At 38.1% G+C, this 22,862-nt stretch overlaps 2 protein-coding genes across 4 annotated transcripts in view; both read left to right on the top strand.

Moving 5' to 3' along the window:
• The window catches only part of LOC106642229 (zwei Ig domain protein zig-8), a 266,917-nt gene that overhangs the window by 149,687 nt on the left and 94,368 nt on the right, over positions 1-22,862 (top strand). The gene's annotated exons all lie outside the window — the stretch shown is intronic.
• LOC149376029 (uncharacterized) lies at positions 5,047-6,116 on the top strand. The gene is made up of 2 exons (XM_089592266.1): positions 5,047-5,092; positions 5,295-6,116. Exon 2 carries the CDS (start codon positions 5,344-5,346, stop codon positions 6,010-6,012), a length of 669 nt encoding a protein of 222 aa, XP_089448392.1. The 5' UTR covers positions 5,047-5,092; positions 5,295-5,343; the 3' UTR covers positions 6,013-6,116.

Below are 22,862 nucleotides of genomic sequence, written 5' to 3'. Positions count from 1 at the left end.
CAGTAATTGCGGCGTTCGCTTAAATCTACGACTAATTACCGAAACCTCCACCGATATTGCTCGCCCCCTCTTGAGGGTGAGGTTTGCTAAAGTAGCCCCCTCTTCCTGTCCCCTCTTGTTTTTCATTTACATAAAATAAGCACCAAAGAAGGACAACGTTGGATGGGAATCTTCCATAATAACTGGCCATGGAATTTTGCTAAGTACACAAAACAAGCACATTTTACATCAGTCAAAATATCAGTCATTTTTGGGAAGCGATGCCTGGCTGTGTTTCAATACTTGTCTCATCCCTAGAATTTTTTGTTTCAATTTAATTTTTAGTTTTTTAAATTGATTTTAATGAAAAATCTTTCTTTAATTACTTTTGTCTCAGTAACCATAAAATACTTTGACTTACGAAAAACTAATTTATAAGTGCACATTCAAGTACGTGGGCTAAACTTATCGACGAGGAAAACATTTATCGCATTACGCATATAATTATCACATTGCTCGCTGGCGAATTAATGGTCGTGCTGTAACATTAAAATTCAAATGAAACCTATACCGATACGCACACATATTAAGCAATAACTCTGTTTCTGAAAATTAGTCATACGTATTCGTCGATAGTGGTATCAAATAATCATTGGAGTTTTCGTTTAAGCGTCAGAAATTTCTTTTCAATGTAAATTTTAAATTCAGTTTTGAAAATCCAACTTCTCCTTGGTTTATAAATATTCATTCAACGCAGATGGGCCAAACAAACATCGCCCACGGATATGATCGAAAGTAAACATTTTTCATGCTTTCATGCACGAGCTTTTTACACAAACAGCTTACGAGCTGCGCCAACATTCGGGACGACCCACCGGCGGTATCCTATGAATAAATATTGAAACTCATCCCTGTGTACCTGCCAATCCCCGCATCCATAAAATTAAGACAAGACGACGACTATCGCGCACAGAGAAACAGCCGACGCAGCACAGAGGAGGAGAGCCCATCTGGTCCATGCTGGAAAAATTTACCCCACAGTGCCGTTCCCTTTGTCAGACCCTCGCATCTTTGAGGCGCCAAGTTCGTAAAGGCGGACAAACATACCATTCTCGTCTTTGAATCTCCAATAAAAAAATTGGTAAATCGGGCTTGGGCACAGAATACCGGACGTGTATCGCCTCGAGGAGTCCTTGCCCAAACAGATAAGAGCGGGGTAGAGCCGATCGGCCGAGCTTATGAATAAATTTCGCCCCAAATGTAAATCGAGAGCTCGGTCCTCCCCCAAAAGTGAGAGAGCGTAGAAATAAGGTTTGCCCTTCCCTGCCCCCCTTCTTCTGGTTCTCGGATGTGCTTTACGGTTATCGCGCGCGTGGCCTCCTACATCTCTTTCTTTTTGCCTTAATGCGGCGCATATACATCCGCCGGGCAAAATTTATACGAAGACGCATATGCGAGAGAGGGTCCTGAGTGCTCTTTTGAATTTCGTATTTTCCTCGTCTTTTTGGTGCTCGAGGAGAATAGGTGCACGAAGGTTGCGCCACGAGAGAATAAGGAGTTGGGGCTTGGGAGGGCCGGAGTGCGCGATCGAAACGCGGAGAGGCTTGCTTGGGCTTATTTTGCGTGCTCGAGAAACAGTGAACTCGAATTTGCTGCAAATATTATGTAAGACGCTTTCCATAAGGAGTTTAGTTATTTGGAATACTAAAACGATATCCTTTTTTGACGCCTATTTTCTTTTACCGGTGTGATCAATAAGTCGACAGTACTGTCAATGAAGGGTAAATTGTGTATCCAACTACTTACAGTTTTTTCTAAACCATCACGACATAGGGTTAATAAAAAAATAACACTTATTTAAATAACGCCTCAAGTGGCTAAAATTTAATTTAAATGAACAATATTACGATACGAGATAATATGTAGTTTATGACAATTATTTTACACACCCTGTGTAGAGCGCAAACACATGCAGCTCAGGATGTACATCCTCACAGCGCACTAACGAAGATTCAAGTTTCCCAAGTCATTGCATTGATATTAGTTTGCCGCGGTTTTGTCATACACTCGGGCACGTTCATCATCAAGGGAAGGTTGACACAAACTTCTTACGAGTCGACGTCAAAGTTGTTAATGCTCGTCGCGCAACGAACGAAGCCACTTGACGGAGAATTTCTCACGAGCGAATAATTACCCTCCCGAGTTGCCTACTCGCGTGTCCAAACTCTGATTTGACAACTTGGATTTTCGCACGAAAGACAGAAAAACGAATCAGCCGGAGAAAAGAAAGGTGTACATACATCCGACCGTAGGTCGAAAACGATGGGAAATTTTCCATCAACAGCGGACGAGCGATCGCTTCGATCAATTTTGACGAGCCTCCGGAATTTTTTCCGCGAGGCACCCATTAATCATCCCTCAGAGAATAAACGGCGAATTTCCCATCAACCCGCGAACGCGCGCGCACCCTACAACAACTACGATAACAGTAGCAGCAAAAATAGAGCATCACAGCAAAGAGCTTGCGCTCTGCATGTACACGCTGTACATATACATGTATACACAGCAAGTCTGACTGTGCTCCCCCCCCCCGGGAAAGCCATTATCGCAAACTCGGCAGTGCACCAACATAGCGGCTATACACCTCCCGTCAAAGATGACACGTGCACGCTAGATCGACTACAAGCTTGGCCAGCAAAGCCTAACACAACGGGGTACCAGCGGGTGGGCGTCCCGCGCTCGAAAACAGCCGTGCAATTATCCTACGCTCCCCAGGCTTGGCTTTTCGGTGTCGTTTCGCCTAGCCCCGAGATTCTTTACTCCTGATGATCCCGGTGCTCTTCTCCCCCTTTACATGCTTAACGATCGAATGACGTGAGCTTGGTGATCAAGACGCCTGTGTTTGGTGGAGATCTCATGTCAAGCCCGGATAGGTGCATGAGTTTTAAGGCATGTACCTCGCGTTGTTCGAATATACTTGGTGGAGCTGGAGCTTCGGGCCCCTTTGGCTGTTGATGGGGTAGCCTCGTGTGTGTACATACACGCTCATCACCTTCTACAAGGACTTTTTGACCTTTCGAGTCCTATATATTTTTTTTTCTCCACTTGAATTCCGAGTTAATGGAAAATAGCGATGAAAAAGTATACCTCGTTGCAGGATTGATCGCAAAAATAAATCCACAATCGCGGGAACCTTGTTTTTTTTTTTTTTTTTTCTCAACCCTGGGCAAACAACTGTTTTTTTGTTCCCGCGTCCAATTAACCCTCCGATACCTTCCAACTACGCATCAACGAGCTCATATCGACGAAACAACACATCTCGAAAAAAAAGTTTCGCGCCCAACGAACGCTTCAATCAACACCGAGGTGTGGAAAAAACCAGCCCTAGTTGCTCTACCACCGAGCTTTTTTCCTCTAATTTTTCTTTGCAGTACAAACGCCGAGTAAAGTGGGAGGTGGGTTAAAAATTCCTCTTCATTTTTTCGTCGCGACCCGTACATACGATTGAAGAGGCTGTGTAATTGTCGCAGCTAAAAGTAGCGTGCGAGTCAGGCGGCTATAACGAGACACTCGAACGAATCGCGAGCCCCTCGCTGTCATGCCCCTCTCTGAAACCGCGACAATTAAGCTCTACTTACCGGCCTTGTCGTATCAAGGGGAGTATTTTCCTTAGCCACCTTATTCATTTGTCGGTGGCGTGTACACAAAATGGGATCGTAATATGATGCAGTTGGACGCGCTGGATGTGGGCAATAAACGTGACAGTGCAATTATTGCGGCTATTAGGAGTGCCCCCGGAAGCGATTTACGAGGGTCGAAGAGGATGCGCGGAGCCGCAGCGTACGCAGACTCCTGGGGTTTGAGCTTTCGAATGTGTCATAATAATGCCCGAATCTGCTACACCCCGCGGATTTGCGCTTTACAGCCCAGATTTGATTAACACGCCATACGCGCTTATCCGTACACCCCCCCCCCGTGTCTGGAGCTTGTGCGTAAAGTGCAGGGTATTACGGAGGTGCAATTTCATTGAATCCACGGTACAACTGCTCGACAGTGAATAATGACGTGCTTATGCATGTATGTATAACAGTCGAGACTCGGGAAATGTCGCGTCGCTGATATTAGCCGATGCAAGTTACATTAGCCGCAAAGTATCGTGTGGATATATGAATTTCTTCATTCGAGTATAACATACAAGAGACAATCAGTAGGAGAGGCAAACAGGAGAGGAGTTTGGAAGCAATCCAAGGTGACATTATCTCACGGTGTGCAAAATGAAATTCTCAGTTCTCTTGTATGTTATTGTTTTTACGTTTCGTAAAGAAAATATATACTTTTATTTTTTACTTTTTTGAACTACTAGACAACTTGCAATAAAATAACGTTTCTTTGGCAACGTATTGCTTATTCTTAATCGTACAAACCAATAAAAATATGATCAGTCTGACACAAAGCTTGTCCGAATTTTTATTTTTCGCTATTTTTTAATGTATTTATTTCATTTCTTTTAAAATTCGTATCAATTGCATAAGTAACATAAACCTTTTTTTATTTCTTTTTCCCACAAGTTATACCTCAGTATACGGTAATAGCATCAACTGCTATCGCGCCGCATTTTTTCCGTATTTTTTTACATTCTAGTGTGAGTGAGAAAGAAAAATCGTATTTGCTCAAACATTCGAAATTATTTCTTCACGTTTATCAGACAAGGCTAACTTACTATTACTTATCTGTAAAAATTTTTTTTTCATTTTTTTTGTTCTACATGGACTTTGTCAAGTTATTGTCATTAAGAGAAAATGATTAGACGCTGATTATCTCTACACGCACAGCAAATAACTATTAACATACTATTAAGACTATCGAGGAATTATTTCCTTACAATCAGTATGGATATGAATACTTCTGATGACGAAATATCTAGTAGATACGACTACTTTTCGGGTGTTGAAAAGTACAAATGATAATTTTTTTTCAGTAACTCTCAAGCCGGGGCCTTTGAATATACCTTCTCAAGACTTGCAGTGATATTTAAAAAACAGATTCTACAATTTATTTAAAAAAAAAGTGTATCTCAATCAATACTCAGCGTCAAAAATCAGGATAAAATAAGGTAAGTTTTAGATTAAAATAAAAAATTATTTTAATACACCAAATATTAAAGCTTAGAAAGTCGACTTTTAACCGTCATACATGCAATGACTTGTGTTTTTGTTTTTTAATATTAAAAATGCAATAGACGTGTAGTTTACAGTAACTTTTTTGATGGAAAAAATAAGAGTTTTACATAAATTATCAATGTTTTTAATTTACAGCAATAATAAAGAAGTACTTGAACAATCAACCAAGAAGTTTGATAAGAAAATGCAAGCTTCTACAAAGCGGACGGCATCGAAATTGGCCTGCAGTCTCAACGAGACGTATTTTCAAAAGATTCAGCAAAAGTCCAGTCACGAGGGTGAAGGTTCCTCGGCAAGTTCAAGTCATTACGAGGAGTGTAAAAAAACTTCGAGCAATCATTCACTCACGACACAAAAATCTACGCACAACAGCGATGGATCACACTGCTGCCCAACATGTTTTCGGACATTCAAACGATATGACCTTCTTAGAGTACACATTCGAATGCACATGGGTAAAAAGCCCTACCAGTGCAATGATTGCCAACAATGTTTCTCCAAATACGGCAATTTAATGAAGCACAAAGAAATTCATACGAGCAGCGGGCCGTATCGTTGCACGAGGTGTTTCGCAAGATTTTTCCAAAAAGGGAGTCTCACGAAGCATTTGTCCTCCCAGCACAGCCACCGCTGCAATATTTGCCTGAAAACGTTTACAGAAAGCAATGATCTTACGAGGCATATGGATTCTGAACATAAATACAAGTGCACCATGTGTTTAGTGAGTTTTGGACGGATTATTGATTTCTCAAGGCACATGACCACGAAACACACCTACCACTGCTACCATTGTCCACAATATTTCAACAACAACAGTGATCTTTCAAAGCACATGCATACACACAGTCGCTGATGTATAACTTTAAAATAACCTATCTCTAACTAATAAAAAGTTGTCGAGTTTTGGTATGATCGTAATATACTTTGTTGTAACTAATTTTGCAAACTTTAATATTTTGGAAGGATTAAAATTTTTTTTATTACGTATCAAATGTACCTATACAGCATAAAATAAAACAAAAATTAAAAATTTATTTTTTATTTCATATGTCACTAATATAGTTAAGGTGTACAACCATTTTTCATTTAAAAAATCTGAATTTAAAGAATGTTCAAATAATTTACAAAATGACTTAAATTTGGAGAACAAAAAAGAAATTCATATTCAAAACACACTTATAATCCTTAAAGTACTTCTTTCTTCTCCAAAAATCTTTGAGATTTTATCAAACGTACACGTAAAAAAAAAAAAAAATAAAAACGAATAGGGATAGGAATAGGGATAAAAGGAGTATCAAATGTACATCTTTTGAATGAAAAACTCATTGTATCGGTAAAAATTCTACTTTAATGGTGTTATGAAAGAAATCTGACGAATGTTCAAAATTTTTTATTACATTTCTTTTTAAACTAATAGTATTAAGTACATACTGTTTTATTTAATAAACAAAAAATATTTTGAAAGGGGGAAATCCCTCATCCGAAAATCTTACATAGATATGAATATGGCACATAAATAATTTAAATACATTAAATTATTTATTATTTTATTTGCACAAACATACAAAAGTATTTTGCTATATTGACTGAAACTCAAAGCATCTTCAAGATCAATATTTTTACGATTTCATCAATACTAAACTTGTTATAATATTTTTTAACGTGTTTTAACAAAATAAAGTATTTTAGTTGGGTATATTGTGGTTTTAATGCAGTTGGATCGCGGTTATGTAGCGAAGAATATTTGCCAAACCAGGGGCATAGTAAATATCCAAATGTCACGTAAAACGCTCCATGGTAGGGAAATAATCATTTTCGATAGTCGAAAGTAAAAAAAAAAATGTATTTTAAGTCAAAACGACGATAAGATAAAACTCTGGCTTTGATATTCGGATTAGCAGAAGGTATGCCTGTAGAAAACGCGAAAAGCGAACGTCTCCGTTTCGTCGACGATGACTGATTTCCTCGTATTTTTTTTTACTCATGTTCTCCCAACGACATTCCTTTGCCTTCATTTCCTCCATCTGGTCCGTCAAGAAATGTAAGAATCAAAAGAAATAATTAATTTTCAATTCGCTATAGAAGTAACTATTTTTAATTACGTTTGCCTCGTAACTTTCTTGGCTGAGAGCAGGAAATTGATTTAATTGTGTTACGGTCTCCTAATGAAACCTTCCCTCTTCCCAGTACTCGAAGGTTTCCTTCATTTTTTTCCTTATAGCCGTGACATCATCGGTGACTATTTTTTTTCTGCAACTTCAAAGTTAATTCATCGCTCTCTAATACTTTTTCCAAATGGTCACTTGATTTTCACTTTGTTATATAATATAAAAAATAAATTTATGACATGAAAATCCATAAAATACGACAAAACAACCATCAATATGTTTTGAAAAATAATAAAAATACTATTTTTTTGTTACTTCATTCTTATTCATTAAACATATATTTACATTTTCAAACTAAATATACTACCAATATATGGACTTGAAAATGTAGATAATCACGAATTAAACGATTTCATTTGTTTCATACCATTGAAATAACTTCCGTTGAATTCATTTTTAGCTGAACGAATAATTTACTACCTTGATTGAAAATAGACCGCGACTCAGTAATTCAATAATACACTACTTTTTGGAAGATAAAAAGTTAACTTGGTTAGTTCAAAATTTACTGATGTATAAAAAATATCCTCATAATAAGATCGTTCCAAAATGGGGTACGAGTTAATAAAACTGCCTTTATTGCAGAAGTTCTAAGAAAAAGTAAAAGATACTCCTAAATGAAAATGATTATAATAATAATTCCAAACTGAAAAGCACTTTAGTTCAGATACGAGAGTCTTTGTAGTGATAGTAGCCAATAAATCGCATCGAAACAAGGCAATAATGTCATACTTTGCGAATCGTGACCTGCATCAAACTTCTCTAGCGGCTCACTACTGGCTTTTCTGTACGTTTTTTTTTTTGTCTTTTTTTGTTTTTTTTTTGTTTTTTTTTCATCGGTATATTAAAACACGTACTTTTTCAGCTGAAGATTGCTTTCTTGTCTGGTTCTAACTGGAAATCAGGTCGCATAGTGGCACATGGCTTGACTCTGACATAAGTGATATTAGACGGACGTTATCATTGATAAAATAGTTTCAAACAGCTCCAAAACTCATCATTATTTTAATTACAATTTGTAACTACTAGTTTTTAAAAAGAGATTTTTAATATAGCTTGTCTAGTAGCCATCATATTTTTACTCTTACAACTACTTTGATCTTCACTTTTTGCCCTCGATTCATCTCAATGCATCATAGTCTGGCGAGCACATAATGCTTCGTATCACACTTGGGGAAGGGCAGCGAAAGAGTTACTTGATGTAATAAGCCCTCAGAATATGTTAGTTGAAAGTTTGTTACTCTGAATGATGTTACTGGACCAGAAATTTTTTTTTAATTACGCTCTTGGAGACGGACAATTAATTCAATGTTGGCCTCGTAACCCCTTAAGTAGCTAGAGTAAGGATACAGTCAGACATCGCCTTTAATTCCTGTTTAGGATTGAATGTTACTTTTGAATTCTTATGGTTCAAGCTAGTCATCGCTTTTAATGACATGTATGTACCATTAGACGCGTGTTACAAACATATATACGTATGTAAATAAAAGTCCCCTAAATCTTTTGGGAAAACATCCAGTAGTAACAGCAATGACAAGGCAGACCTTTAAGGTTCAATTATTGATTATCGCGAGCATCGTCAAAACCCCTCTCTTACCATTGAATGACAAATTGTTTTATCAGAGTATACTCTATTTTTGGACGCTTATAGAGACTTGGACACACATATATACCCAAACGTGAACAGAGATATTTGCGAGCCGAGGTCTAATTTTAACGCAGTCGTCAGCCAGCCCTCGGTTTGGTGCAAGCTGTAAATCCAGGACACGCGACTCTCCTCCGTTTCCTCTATATCTCAATATCTCCCGCCCAGCAGTCCGTACACGGTGTACGTGTGTGTATATATACACACGTACACTCTCTTTCGAGGTTAACGCGAAAATAATGAGCTAAAACTATACCTGTATCCACAGCGCCGATCTCTCGCCTCGGCCATCTGTCTCCCTTTATCTCGAGGGGCTGGCTCGGCAGCTCCGTTCGCTTGTCGCTGTTGTTCACCGAACTTCTACGAGTTTATGTATTATATATATACCACATGTATGCGCTTCCTCCGACCCGACTCGTGAATACAATAACGTTTCCTCTGGCCTGCATTTATCGCGCGTTCAATCTTGGATGTAGTGATAGGGAAACGCGGAGGGAGCTCCTCGCGCTTCGATTAAGCGATTCGCTGCAGGTGACATCGGTGGCCTGGGTTATACGCATTTATACGCAGAGGAAGAGGACGCTATAAACTGCAGGCATCATGCCATTTGGATTTGGGTGTGTACGTACGTTGTGTATAAATTACAACCACCGCCATGTCGAATTGCATATCACTTTGATCTTTAGGTGCGTTTGTGTACAATACGAAGAAATGTCTCTATATATCCTATACCACAAAGGGGGTTACTTTATAGTGACTACTTTTAATTTATTCGGTATTGGTGCAAACTATTATCGAGTATGGTTTCACTGTCTATTGATGATAATTGTAAACTCACGAAAGAGGGAATCAATATATTATAATAAAGTGCCTGAAATGCATAGCGTTCGATGAAACCTTACACTTAGGAACATAGTCGAAGTTTCCACATTCGTTTTACGAGAATGATTTTAAGGCCATTAATCGAATTTTACTTGTGCTTTTCCACGCCAATGGCTTATTCCGCAAACAACACACCGAAAATATTAAAGCTTTTTTGGCGACAAAATGTATTTCTCGATTCGATTTGTGTGTTGTTTACTTGCTGGATGGAAATTTGATATGTTATTTATTTACTTATTGGGTATTTCTCTTTTTTCTTCGCAAAACAGTAGAAGGAAGCAAACATTCGTTCGGACGTACACAATATTTATAAAGATGAAATTTCCAATGGATCATCTAGGCAATCGCATGAAAAATATAGGTCTTAAAGGAAAGAATATAAGAGAAATGAAATATCTCCTAGAGGAGGTATACTTTTTTTTTATACCCGTTGTATAAGATCGCAACTCTTGTCGAGGACAGATCGCGTTACACGTTATTGTATACCAACGTACAGCAGCTGAGTTTTTCCAATGTTCTTTTGTACTAATATTTTTGTTTCCCCCGAGTACTCGCACGTGGATCCGGCGTGGGTGTTCTGCAGGGAATCAAATGGACACATCGATTCCTGATGGTCACTCTTGGTTGCCAACGTGCTCGGTACTTCCAAAGTAATCCCCGACGTCATATCGAGATTCCCAACATTATCAAATAAAAAAAGCACTTTGTCACACACTTGTCATCGTACAATGTTGAGACAATATAAAACACTTATTGTTTTATGACATTACATATATACAAGCGTGGAAAAATCAACCACAAATCTTTAACGCAAGATATTTTACTTTCTCTTTATGTCAATAAATGCTGCAACATAACAGAAAACAAGGCAAGCCCTACGAAAACATTGCACCGTGAAATGCGAAAGAAAAAAGAAAATAGATTAGAAAAAAGAGAATCGTTGGAGTATATAGTCGAGAAGCCGGACAACGTCACACTGATTAAGGCCCTTTCCTACCTGTTCGCTCTTATACGAGTAGTACAGCCGAATCGACTGAATACGCCTAATACGGTTGCGAGAAGCCATACCTAAATTCTCATTTTTGCAATTGCTACAGTGCCGATAACGTTTCAAGTACACTTAATCGAGCTTTCGCTGCGGTGTGTGCGAGTGATATTGAGTTCAATTATTTAAACTGTAGATCTTTGTTGTTTTGTGTTGTTGTTAAAGGTAACAGATAAAAAATCCAAGAGGAATCTTGGTTAACGTTCCTAAAATGCATCTCAGATTGTTATTATTTTTTATTGCTCGTTGATTTAGTTTTGGGTAAGGACTGATCACGCATTGTCCGTAATTTCTTTTTGCCATTTCGAGAAGCAATGGACTATTTTGGAGTTAAACCTGGTAGAGCACATTGTAGATACTTGAAATAGAATACAAAGGTCCCGGTCATATGGGTGACGGATGAAAAAAAGACGGCCAGAGAAGACGTGAACTCGTATTGGGGTTTCTCGTTTTTTTACAACCTATGGTATACCAATGCTCACAAAGACATGGTCACGCAATAAAATGAAAAATCGAATGGAAAGGCAGAAAAAAAAGAAGACTCCATGATTCATTCGCAGAGTAGAATATGCCCTGCAATTCATCAAGTCGCGTATTACACAAGTATGTGTACAAAAAACTTTTGCACGCTATAAACGTAAAAAAGCATGTAAGCAAATTAATGCTTTTTATTCCAAAGTTTCGTGGGGTTACAGATTTGTAAAAGCCATTTTCCAACCACAGAGTCACAATTGCATGGGTCACTGGTAATTGATGAAGTAAAAAAAAAAAATTCGCATAAACACATTACGTATTTTCATAAGTAGCAAAATATACAATAAAGTGGAAAATTTTTTAAGTAAAACGATCAACCTGACGACTTTGTTCTTCTCAATATCTAGATATTTGTTTTATTTTGATTTGCTGTGATTGGGTTAATATAGCAATAGAAGAATCATGATCTCAGATATTTTGAAATCCATTGTTTTATACCCTTACTCATAATTAAACAACTCAAATGAAGGCTATGTTCATCTTACCACAAAAAATATTCTTCCGGCCTTATGTGCACGCGTTCAGGTTGATGCTCGGCTCATATGCATGCTAGATGTCCTTAATTCCAGTCGTTTTATGCGCGACTTATCAAAAATAAGCCCAGAGCTACACCCACGCCAACATACTCGATAAACTTTTACTGCTTTTCACTCTATTACTCAATCTAAACTGCGGGAATAGCCAGTTCTTCGCGTACTGGCATTAAATTAACTTGTATCTGTCCTCGGTGCTTTACACTTTTACTGCTCTCATTTGTTTTTATTCTCGATACAACATAGTTCTCCTTCATTCCGTAAAAGTGTTGCCATACATACACACATACATGTCATGTGTACGAAATCGAAAGGGAGCGAGGAAAATGCCAAGACATCCTTTTACCCCACTCATGTATATATGTAGACACGGTTGAAAGAGCGCTAAAAAAGCCCATTGGAAAGATGAGATGATATCTGATCGAGTGCTTCTTTTGCCCGCTACTTTTATATCCTCTCTTTTCGTATCCCCATGGACACGCGTTCGTTCTATGTGCTACACAACTCGGACCACTTCTGTGTGCACCGGTATTTCTTTTTTTCCTTTCTTTACTCCCCTATCTCGCTCTTGGCGACTCGTTTTTCATTTATTCGATTCCTCGGACCCTTTTCTCTTTTTACCTGTGTACCACGGGAGGAAGTGTCCCGCGCGTAATGACGTGACTACATAGAAAGATTGAAAGAGAGACGCGTCTACCTTTTTTTTCTTCTCATTTTCTTTTTTCGTACAGGAAAGAGAGAAAGGGGGCGGAAAAAAGAAGGTTAATATTGCCTTCTATTCTTCAATTTTGCAAAAAATAAATGGTGGATGTTGGCCTCAAGGATGGGGCTGCTGTTGTTCAGGTGGGTCTCTTTGCCAGGAGATAAAAGCTCTCTCATGTGGGGGCCACTGGATTTTCTTTTCAATTTCATCCTTTTATAATCGCTCGCTTGGAGTCGTCCTTTTGAGATGGATACTTTTTTTTCGTACTTACTTTTGGCTTTTGATTCCTGCAAAAATATCAATATTTTGACAAAATCTTTGATTAAAAAAAACTATTGGGATTTCAGGCATTAATCTCAAAAATAATAGAGTCTAAATAATAAATAATTTAATTTTTCTTTTTTGAATAAAGTTTCGCAAGTGTGAGGTATAGCTTCAGTCAATAGCTGTAGAAATGTCGATTCCGTATTTCTCTCGAATTCCGGACAGCTATACGGGGTTATATGGCCAGTGGACAAGCCAGTCCGCGTCCGCATACGTACCCGTGTTAATAGAAATGCAAATCGCGTGCCCGAGCGGGAGGAGAATCGAACGTCCTGGGCGCATGTGCGGCTCGGAGGATTTGGCTGTTCTGGAATTAATGGCAGAATTGGCCGAGGTCCTTTATACCCTACACCATGCGAAATGTGCCCTGTTGTTGAGGTATATATATATGTATATGCTGGTATACATTTCGCTTGTTGGATCTTCTACCTTTGCGCTAGTATATAGGCATGGATCTCAGATGGAATTGCTCTATCGATCGTTTCTCTCACATTGGATTTGGTATTGTTCGTTAAGCAGGGATATATGTTTTGGTGACAAAGGAACACAACAACGCGATTATTTTTTATTTGCATACTGTATTTGCACACTGTAAGAATACATTTTTTTTTTTCAATCAATACAATAGTAAGTATTTTTTCTTTATTGTTTGCAATATCAATAGGTTTCACGTGAGCCAATAGGGATTGTGTGAAGTTTGGAGCTTTACTTGGCAATGCTTCGATAGACTTTTTAAGATTATGAAATCATGAAAAGTTTCAAGTTTTAAAAATGACTTAACAACTCCAAACGATTTTAAAAGACTTAGAAATACTTTGTACGACTTGTGTTGACTTTACATAACTAAATTATTTTTACAAAAACTAAAAATAGTTGCCGTCAAGTTTTAAAATATTTTTGGTTGAATCGAATTGAGAGTAATTGTTATAGATCTCCATTTGTATTTGTAAAAAATTTCAACTTATAATACACTTGAAGAGAGAATGGGAATCCAAGTGCCTCTCAAGATCACTCCATTTAATGAAAATTCGCGAGCACTCGGGGCACGGTATGCTATGCTGAGATTTCACATGCATTCTGAGATCGTCCCTTTGGGTGAAAGTTTTCGAGCACTCGGTGCAGGGGTGGTGATGCTCAGAATTCATATGCCTCGTGAGATCACTGTTTAGTGTAAAAATTTTTGGGCAAAAGACGCAGGAATGCTTGTGGTTTAAGTACACATGCCTTTTGAGATCGCAGCTATGATCGAAAGTTGCTGTACACATGGAGCAGCAATAAATCCTCCTACGAGTACACTTGTGCACCAAGATATCGTGGTGATCTTGGTGCATTGTTCTGCATACATTGCTCTGGTGGTATCTCTTAGAGGAACTTCCTTCAGCCATATTTATCGATATAGAGTAGAATATGTATTTATAGATGTGTAGTAGGTTGATTGTCTAATGGTAATAGTGGACTTTGAAGACAAAAACAATTACCGTGGGAAAATCTTCCTCTGTTGGTACAAAAAATAAAATTTATCACATTTATTATGACAACATGAAGAGCTTGGGTTCAAAAATAACAAAAATGTACACTAGGTCTTCCGTGCATATTTAAAGTACGTATTTATAATACAGTGGTCGGTCAGTGCCACTATTTTCCAATTAAAATAAAAAACTGCCCGATTTTTATAGTCAAATAGGCCGTTAATGAGTGTCATGAAATGTATACACGTTACTTTATTATGTTTCTACGTATACACATACACGTTTCCATACCCGTCAAATGATTTCATCATCCGTTAACTATTATCAAAAACTGCCTTGAAACAAAGCGATCACACTACTCCGTGATCAAATATATTGTTATACACTTTATTTTTTACTGTACAGGTAATAATGTAATGATGTTTGAAGAAAGCATTTTAAGTCCGGAAAAATTGTAGAACTTTAGTAAATCAGCAGGTAAAGATTAGTGAGAAACCATTACCCTGAACAAAGATTGATTCTTAAACATCAAATTTTTTAGTTTACATTGTACGTAACGATATCAAATTGCCAAAAAACGTTCACTATTTTTAAGTATTATTTTTATTGACATTGGCATTGTTTGAAATTATTTATATTATATAAGCACTGATACCTTGAAATTCTTCAATAATACGCACGATGACTATAAGACTATTACATAAGGAAATACGTAATGCATTTTCTGATGTGATCACTTTTAGGTTGGATACAAAGTTGAAGCGTATAATTAGTTGGAATATAAAACCAGCTGGGACCTAGTGTATTTGTAAAGGAATTGATATCAGTGAAAAAAGTTTGCTTGAAATTCATTTAATAGTTAATCTTGGAAAACTCAACAATTTATTTTCACGATGTATATAATACTGATTTTTTACCAATACTTACTGCGACAGCAATTTCTTTTTTTTTTAAATACTTCTTTTTATGAATAAGTGTTTTAACGATCAAGAAGCGAATGTTGTCGGAATAAAGTTTTTAACTTGTAGAGAGAAAGCTGTTAGCTATGCGTGTGCTGTCTGGCAGAGTTTTCGTTAAACGTAAGCCAGTCAGTGCACACTACGTGGTGTATACTGTGAAGTTGCTATAAGTGGGCGATATTCGGAAATCATCAAACAACTACGTTGGAAGAAACACGGACATGATATTCTTCTGCTCGTATTTATGACATTGGAACTTAAGATATATTATATCGTCTGTTGGTAACACTCGTAAATTATTTTAGAAAGCGAAAACTTAAATTTTTCATTTCAATGTGAATCTTTCAGGAAAAAATCTATGATTTTTTGATAAAGCCCCCTTTTTTCTTCAACTTTGACTTGGGAGAAAATAATTAAAATAATAAGGAGAGAAAAATATTAAAGTAAATTTATCATATTGTTAAACTTAAAAAAACCCACACAATTAATAAAAAAAAAAAAAAAGTGACGCCCATGTTACTTTTAGTTAGATCAAAAAAACTTTTCATCGTGTCTTCTTGTCAAATGTTTTACACAACAAACATGTAACACAACGCTGTCAATGACCATACATTTACCGACTAAAAATAGTTCTTAAGGTTATTGCTGGCAGTTTTATTTGTTTGGCACAATTGCCATACAAAAGTACCTTATATTTTCACCAGAGTTAAAAAATATAGCCAACCATAAAGTACAACGACATCAACCAGTAAAAGCACCATCTCGTATGACGTTGCCCTGACCTTTTGTCTTGAACGATTTACGAAATGTAATTAAAAGACCAAGAGCGAACGTGCCCGTGTAGAGGCTTAAGGTCAAAGCATAGACAAGACAAAGTTGGCTCTGCGTATTTCTATCTGCGGTTTGTTTAAGCCGCGAACGTGCACGTTGGTAAGAGCGGAGGGAAGACTGTAGACTGCCGTCACCGCACGGCCAAAGTCAAGAAAAAGAAATCAAAGATGGCACGACCAACTTTTCATTTCACTGCGCCTTTTGTCGTGTGAGTCTCTTGTCTTGACGGACGGTACTTTGCCTGCTGTTGAGTGTCGCTGTGATTGACGCTTAAGCCTTGCAAGTATCGGTTTACATTGTACCACAAAGAATTTTTTCTTCGTATTTCACAGACGACAGAATTAGTTGAAGGATTAGGAAAGTAGACACTACACGTTGCATTTCAAACGAATCCAAAGTAGGTGCTTGGGGTACCTGTGAACCATTTTATGTTTATGTCAACGTCAAGGTTTCGTTTCTACGAAAATGTAGTTTTTGGCCAGCTTAAACTCAACCAAAGGCACACCACTGCTGTAGCTCCGTAATAAATTGCAGGTAATATCGCTTTCCTATCAGCTGAAACGCATAACGCGATACTTTACCAATAGGTACAAAATGCAGTAGTACGTTGTTACGCGAGCCCTGAATTATCAAAACTGCAGCCATTTACACACACGCACGAGAATTTATACGGCAATTAAAAGGTAAATGGGCATCGGGCATAAATTTCCATTCAACGCGCAACCATGCTACAATCAATATTTATTTACTTTTCCAACCTTCGTTTAACGAATTGGGACAACGAAATGGTGGGAGTACATGGGTATAAGTCTCTTTTTGCAAAACTATCAACGCATCCAACGACAAAAATACCCGGTCATCCCACACGGCCGAAAAAAAACCTTGGCCCACGTGCGACGAACCCACCAACCAACTACTTTTCCATTGAGCTACTTTTGCCAACTTCCCCCCCCCCACCCTTCTCTATTCTCAAACTTCATCTTCCAAACAAACTTTGACCCTTTCGACACTCGCTTGGTCCGCGTGACGTAAGCAACGAGGCAATCTCAGCCCAGAAGTCGCAACACCCGCAACGAACCCAATAGAAGCTCGAGCTAATCGACGATTGGTCTAGGTATATATATCGAGACGAGACAATCCCACACTTCCTGCTGTATGTATATATTCCATAGCGCGCGCAAAGTGCTAATACAACGGCAGCACGACGAATTACGCGCGCGTTTGGCATCCCCCCGTCCCATCTACCTCTGCTCTCGAGGGACTCGCCAGGTGTACATGTAGAGCGGGTGGGGCAGCCGTTGTTATTGGTTGTTGTTGTTTATTTTCGAAATTAAATTGAATTGTCCCATAACTCGCTGGACTATTAGCCCGGGGAGTCGGTGGGGAAGAGTGGGAGGCTAGTTTGCTCGTAAATCTCTGGAGTATCGGGAATGGGGGGAGGGAGTACAGTTCAGTACAGGGCAATGGGCTCGGATGCACGTACGTGTCTCCGCGTTGGAGTTCGATTTGGAAGGAGGGTGTGTATGTGCAAGGGGTACACACAAGGTATAGGTATAGTTGTACACGACAATGCGCTGGGCTGGCTACCTCGTTCCCCCGGAAGCTTCCAGGAAATACATGGGCGTGGTGCTCGAGATAAATGTGGAGACTACGTTACCTCCTCTTTCTCTGGCATTTGCATGGCTCGACGTTCTCCACTCACACATGCGTGCACGTTTTGCTGCTTGTCTAGGGGATGAGAGGAAGAAAGGCTGCTGACGCTTCTTCCCCGTCTCTCTTTCTCTTCTCCTGTGCATCGACTTCTCTCTTATTTTCCAAAGTTCTGTGTGTGTATATAGCGAAGGAGAGGCCGGGAGTGCTTTTTCTCTTCTTTTCTTTCTCCTCCCCTTTTTTTGCTCAACCTCTCAAACGCCTTTCCTTGACGTCCGTTGGCCCTGTTACTGTCATCACTACTGGCAAAAGTAGCCTTTGCACGTCCCTCCACGAAGTGCAGAGAGGACCCTGGCGCGCTTTTGATCGAACGATTTTAATTTTTGAATCGCCACTCCGAGCTCCAGAGTTTTAATGAAAGTCCATTCCTCAATAACGCATTATTTGGATCTCCGTGCGAATAGCATAATAATAAAAATAATAGAATTCCAGTGACTCTGCGTCCACCATCGAATCAGAAGTAGAATGAAGATAAAGGTATTGGAAAAAGTTGGATGATAAAATTCGACTCGGAAGGAATCGGTACGTCGAGGGCGGTGGAAACGATGAAAAAAGAAAAGCTGGCGCTGGCAACAATAGATTCGCCCGTAATTAGAATCTGTAACAAAGTCGATATCGGCTGATCCCGATTTATGATAAGGCCAATTAGGTAATCGGCTTATTTAACTCGGCAGCCTGGTGTTTCTAATACTGCTTCTACTGATGTTGCTATCGTATACTATAGCTTATAGCCGTCGAGAGTTGCGTTGTATTACTCGAGTTAGCCGTTCGACGTTCTGTTTCATCTCGGTGATCCCGTACCTTTTTTTTTTTTAACTTTTTTTAAATTTTATATTTCAAATGCTGATCCATACACATGAATACAGCTTTCGTATAAACGATGTATCAAATGTAGAAATTACTATCAAATAAAAGAGAAAAAGTCATGTAGAACAAACATTTTTAAAAATTCATGATAAACACAATTATAAGTGAAACTGCAGGCTCATCCGTAACTTTTACAATTTTTTTATTAAAACTATTTTCTCTCAGAATTTTATAAAATTATGAAAAAAAAAAACGTTTAGATTACAATGCCATAATGAAGAGATATTGTTTCAAAACCAAATAGATAGATTTAATGAGGAAACTATGATAACGAGGTAGGTTAGCCCAAGTTAACCAAAATAATTTATTGTCATAATAAAATTCTGACTGAAAACAAATGTTTATTGATGTCTTCATGAAATGGGTACATAAGTTTCACGTTCAAACAATAGATTATGCAGATGTAACTGTTTTCAAGTTATGTCAGTAAAAGTTTTAATTGATTAACGCTGATGTGAATTGCACCTGTGACATGCAAGACTTCCAGGATGATGAAAAACGCGCGAGCATAGGTGGCACCCTGGGAAATGTCCTAAGTTCAATTGTCTCATATCCTTTTGGGTGTAAAAATGTCCACTTGCGTTGTAATTGCTGTCGTACACGGTGTTGACATGTCTATTAGTATTACTCGTTCGAGTAAAAGGGCTTACGCACATGTTACAGGTGTTGGTTTGCTTCGTAGCCACGTGCCTTGTGGGATCATTGCTTCTGACGAAAATTTTTGAGCACAGGCTACAGCGATCGGTGTGCCAGTAAATTACATGCATCTCGAGATCGAATCTTTTGTTGAACGATGCGGAACATTTCCTGCACCAGAACAACTTGTTGTCAATGTCAGCACTTTTGTACATCGAGAATGATGTGTTGCAGAAGCCGCAAATTAAATTTAGTTGTATGGGCAAAGTTTATGGCTTCTCCTTCCTTTTCGCTGATATTGAGAGCCGTGGGAGATACTAAAAAAAATAGCAATGATTTTAATTTAACAAAAAAATCCAGCCACGTAAATCTCAAGTATTAGAATGATGCGTTATGATTATTAAAAATGAAGTCACTTTCATGGTAAAGTATATTTTGAAAAATAAACTCACCGATCTATTTCAAGGTTTTCGATGTTATGTCGTTCAAACATCCACGTTTATCGTCTTGTTAAAATAATTATGCTGTAGATTTTTCGTGACACAAAAAGTTTACGTAAATCACTGTAAATTTCACGTCTAACGTGTTTCTCAAGTTTAATAATTCATATACGTACCCTACCGTTTATAAACGATACCACAGTAATTTAGGCGAGGTATTTCAAAAACTACTTCTCGTGGCCACTTGTAAAACTTCGATTCATTCGGCTCACTTCTTCAAGAGCGAGTGATCCCCTACGTGAACTTAATTTTCTTATTTGTTATCTACAAGACAGGTATGGTGAAAAATGTGTGAGGGGGTATTATCGGTATACATTGCGATACACCTTCAGGCGTGGTAAGAAATGTTGAAACAAAATGAAGAGTTTTTTTTGGAAAATATGATTATTGTAATGTAGGTCTTACACCGAAGGAAATTGAACTTCAAGAAAGTTTTTCTTTTAAAGAAAGTTACATTTTTTTAAAAGGGATTTCTGAAATCCGTCCGTCAGCTGACAATGGTTTTATTTTATAAGTACTACAATTTGTGGTAATTACGATGTGTAAATAGGGTACTATTTCTTTATTGAGAAAATAAAGCTGCAACCCACATTAGTTTAAAATTCTTGGACTGATTACATCAGAACTAATTAAAATTAATTAAAATTATTACTTGATGGTGCATCGAAATATACAATAACTTTTTAGTTATCAAAGGAAACACTTTGTCCATCACAATGATCAAATCATTGATGAGGAGTATATATGATATTCGACGCGTGTCAATTTTATTCAAGTTAAACGTGAAATATCCACAGATACAGTATACGTACAGAACTAAAGCAATTTGACCGCATTTTTCTCTTTCACCGCAACAAGGTAATGTATAGAGTGCGGTATTCCTGCATACTCGGAGAACTGCAAATTTTTCCGATAAGAAATTCCAGGAAATTCTTCGAAGTCGTGCACATATATTATACATAGACGAATAGATTTAGTCTTTTTACGAGCTGGTATATCAAGTATTTGAGATTCTGTGCACAAAAATCGGCTGAGTAGAAGGCGAGTCTTTTCTTCTTGTATGCAGGAAAAAGCACGTGTGTCCGAAATCAGATATGAAAGCGGGAGTCATGATAAGACAACCTCGATAAATAGGTCAAGTTGGTAAACTGAAAGAGAGTGAGAGAGAGAGAGAGAGAAAAAAACAAGAAAGTGAATCGAGTTCAAGGTACACCGATGCATCCTGCCGAGACATAATATATGTGCTCCAACGCGAAGCCTAGAAGGGAGTTGTATACTCTCTTACTGATTTACTTTTGACGACTGCGATTTATTATGTTATTTCTGATCTACTCACTTTCTCTTGGACATGAAATAAACGATGACTTTCCAAACAATTACAGACTATCATTGGCTATATAATCGTTACTGCGTAGGTTTTTAAGAACTACATCGAGGGTAATGTGAGCTTGTGCAGGGTAAAATTCACGAATGTATCATCACAATACATGATTTAGATTTTTTAATTTGTAACAATTTAAAGGAATTTTAGGCACACTTAAATTTTTCCAATCATAGAAGCAATAAAACACGGGAGCGCCAGGAAGTAAGAAAGTTTTTGGTTTACTCAAAATGTTTGCATTTGGTTTACGTAAAATGAGATGTATAGGGCTACATAGGTTGGGTCCGACGCTAAGGTCTTATATACATCTCAGTCTGAATGTCATAATCATGTCTTTGGTGTGACGTACACATAAAATACCAAAATACACTTTATCCCCTAAAAAATTTAAAAATAGGGCCACTAATTTTGTTGATTTTGTATTTTTTGAAACATAAAATGTATACATCACTTATTTCAAATCGAAAGATCAGCATAAACCATGTCATTCGCTACAACCCATCTGCAACCCACGTTAACTATGCTAATATTTTCCAATCGATAGCCGATGTGCCACTCGTTCTCGCTTACATGCAAACATTCGCTCGCTCTCGTGAGTAGTAGCACCCTGTACTCGTACGCTCATATTTGTCCTGTCCCATCATCAGGTTATTGGCTCTGATAGTCCACGTTGGGTCTACACGTGCAGTGAACGGAGTAAAGTAGTTGTATGCACGTCACGCTTTTATTGGTGGTGAAGGAACGCAAACGTCAAAGAAAAAGAGGGAGAGAAATCGAGGATTTTCCTTTCGTCGCGGCAACATAGACGTTTACCGTTCGATTGATCGAGAGAAAGAGACGAAGCGAGGAGGAGGAGGAGAAGGGTTTTGTGTGCACTTGTGCTGTGGCTGCAACTCTTTCGGAAGATCGCCTTGGCCACTGTCACGTGTGTGCGGCTTTCACGTCTCTCTCAATCCCTTCCTTTGGTGCCTAGATAACCATCTCCTACTCCCTCTTACCGTAAGTTCTTTTCTATTTGTTTTGCAGTAAAGGAGGAAAAGTCAAAGCTCCTTCCATTGGGTTGGACGTGAATTTTTTGTGCATTTACTTTTTAGTCGATCGATTCTGAGGTACCTGCAGTATTTGAGTTTATGTAATCACTGAAATTCCACTACCACATTTAAAAGAACTTTTTCTACAAGTCATGATTAATTATTTTTCAAATTCAACTGCAGTTCTTTTTATAGTTTTAAAATATACCACGTACAAAAGCTGCATTTATAACAAGTACTGATGCAGCAAAGTAATTTTTTCGATTGTCTTACATCAAGATAATATTGCTTGATAATTTCTTTTTAATAGTTCCATCGCTTCGTCTCCTTTTGGACCCTTTAAGAGATGGCCTGGTCCTTAATAGACATACATCACTAACCTAATATATCTGGAGTCACTCTCCTGGGTCTGTAGGTGGTTATAGCACACTTCGTGTCTCTTCATGGCACGTAATAAACTAATCCTCTAAATCTACAACAATTAC

This window comes from Copidosoma floridanum, unplaced genomic scaffold, assembly GCF_036245765.1.
Source record: "Copidosoma floridanum isolate Cflo_tuat_1 unplaced genomic scaffold, Cflo_Japanese_pri ptg000001l, whole genome shotgun sequence".
NCBI lineage: Eukaryota > Metazoa > Arthropoda > Insecta > Hymenoptera > Encyrtidae > Copidosoma > Copidosoma floridanum.
The sequence above is the reverse complement of the archived record's forward strand: the minus strand, read 5'-3'. Positions and strand labels throughout refer to the sequence as shown.

Bases quoted from the DNA above. Each gene is read 5' to 3' on its own strand.
- LOC149376029 (XM_089592266.1), top strand. From the start codon at position 5,344: ATGCAAGCTTCTACAAAGCGGACGGCATCGAAATTGGCCTGCAGTCTC.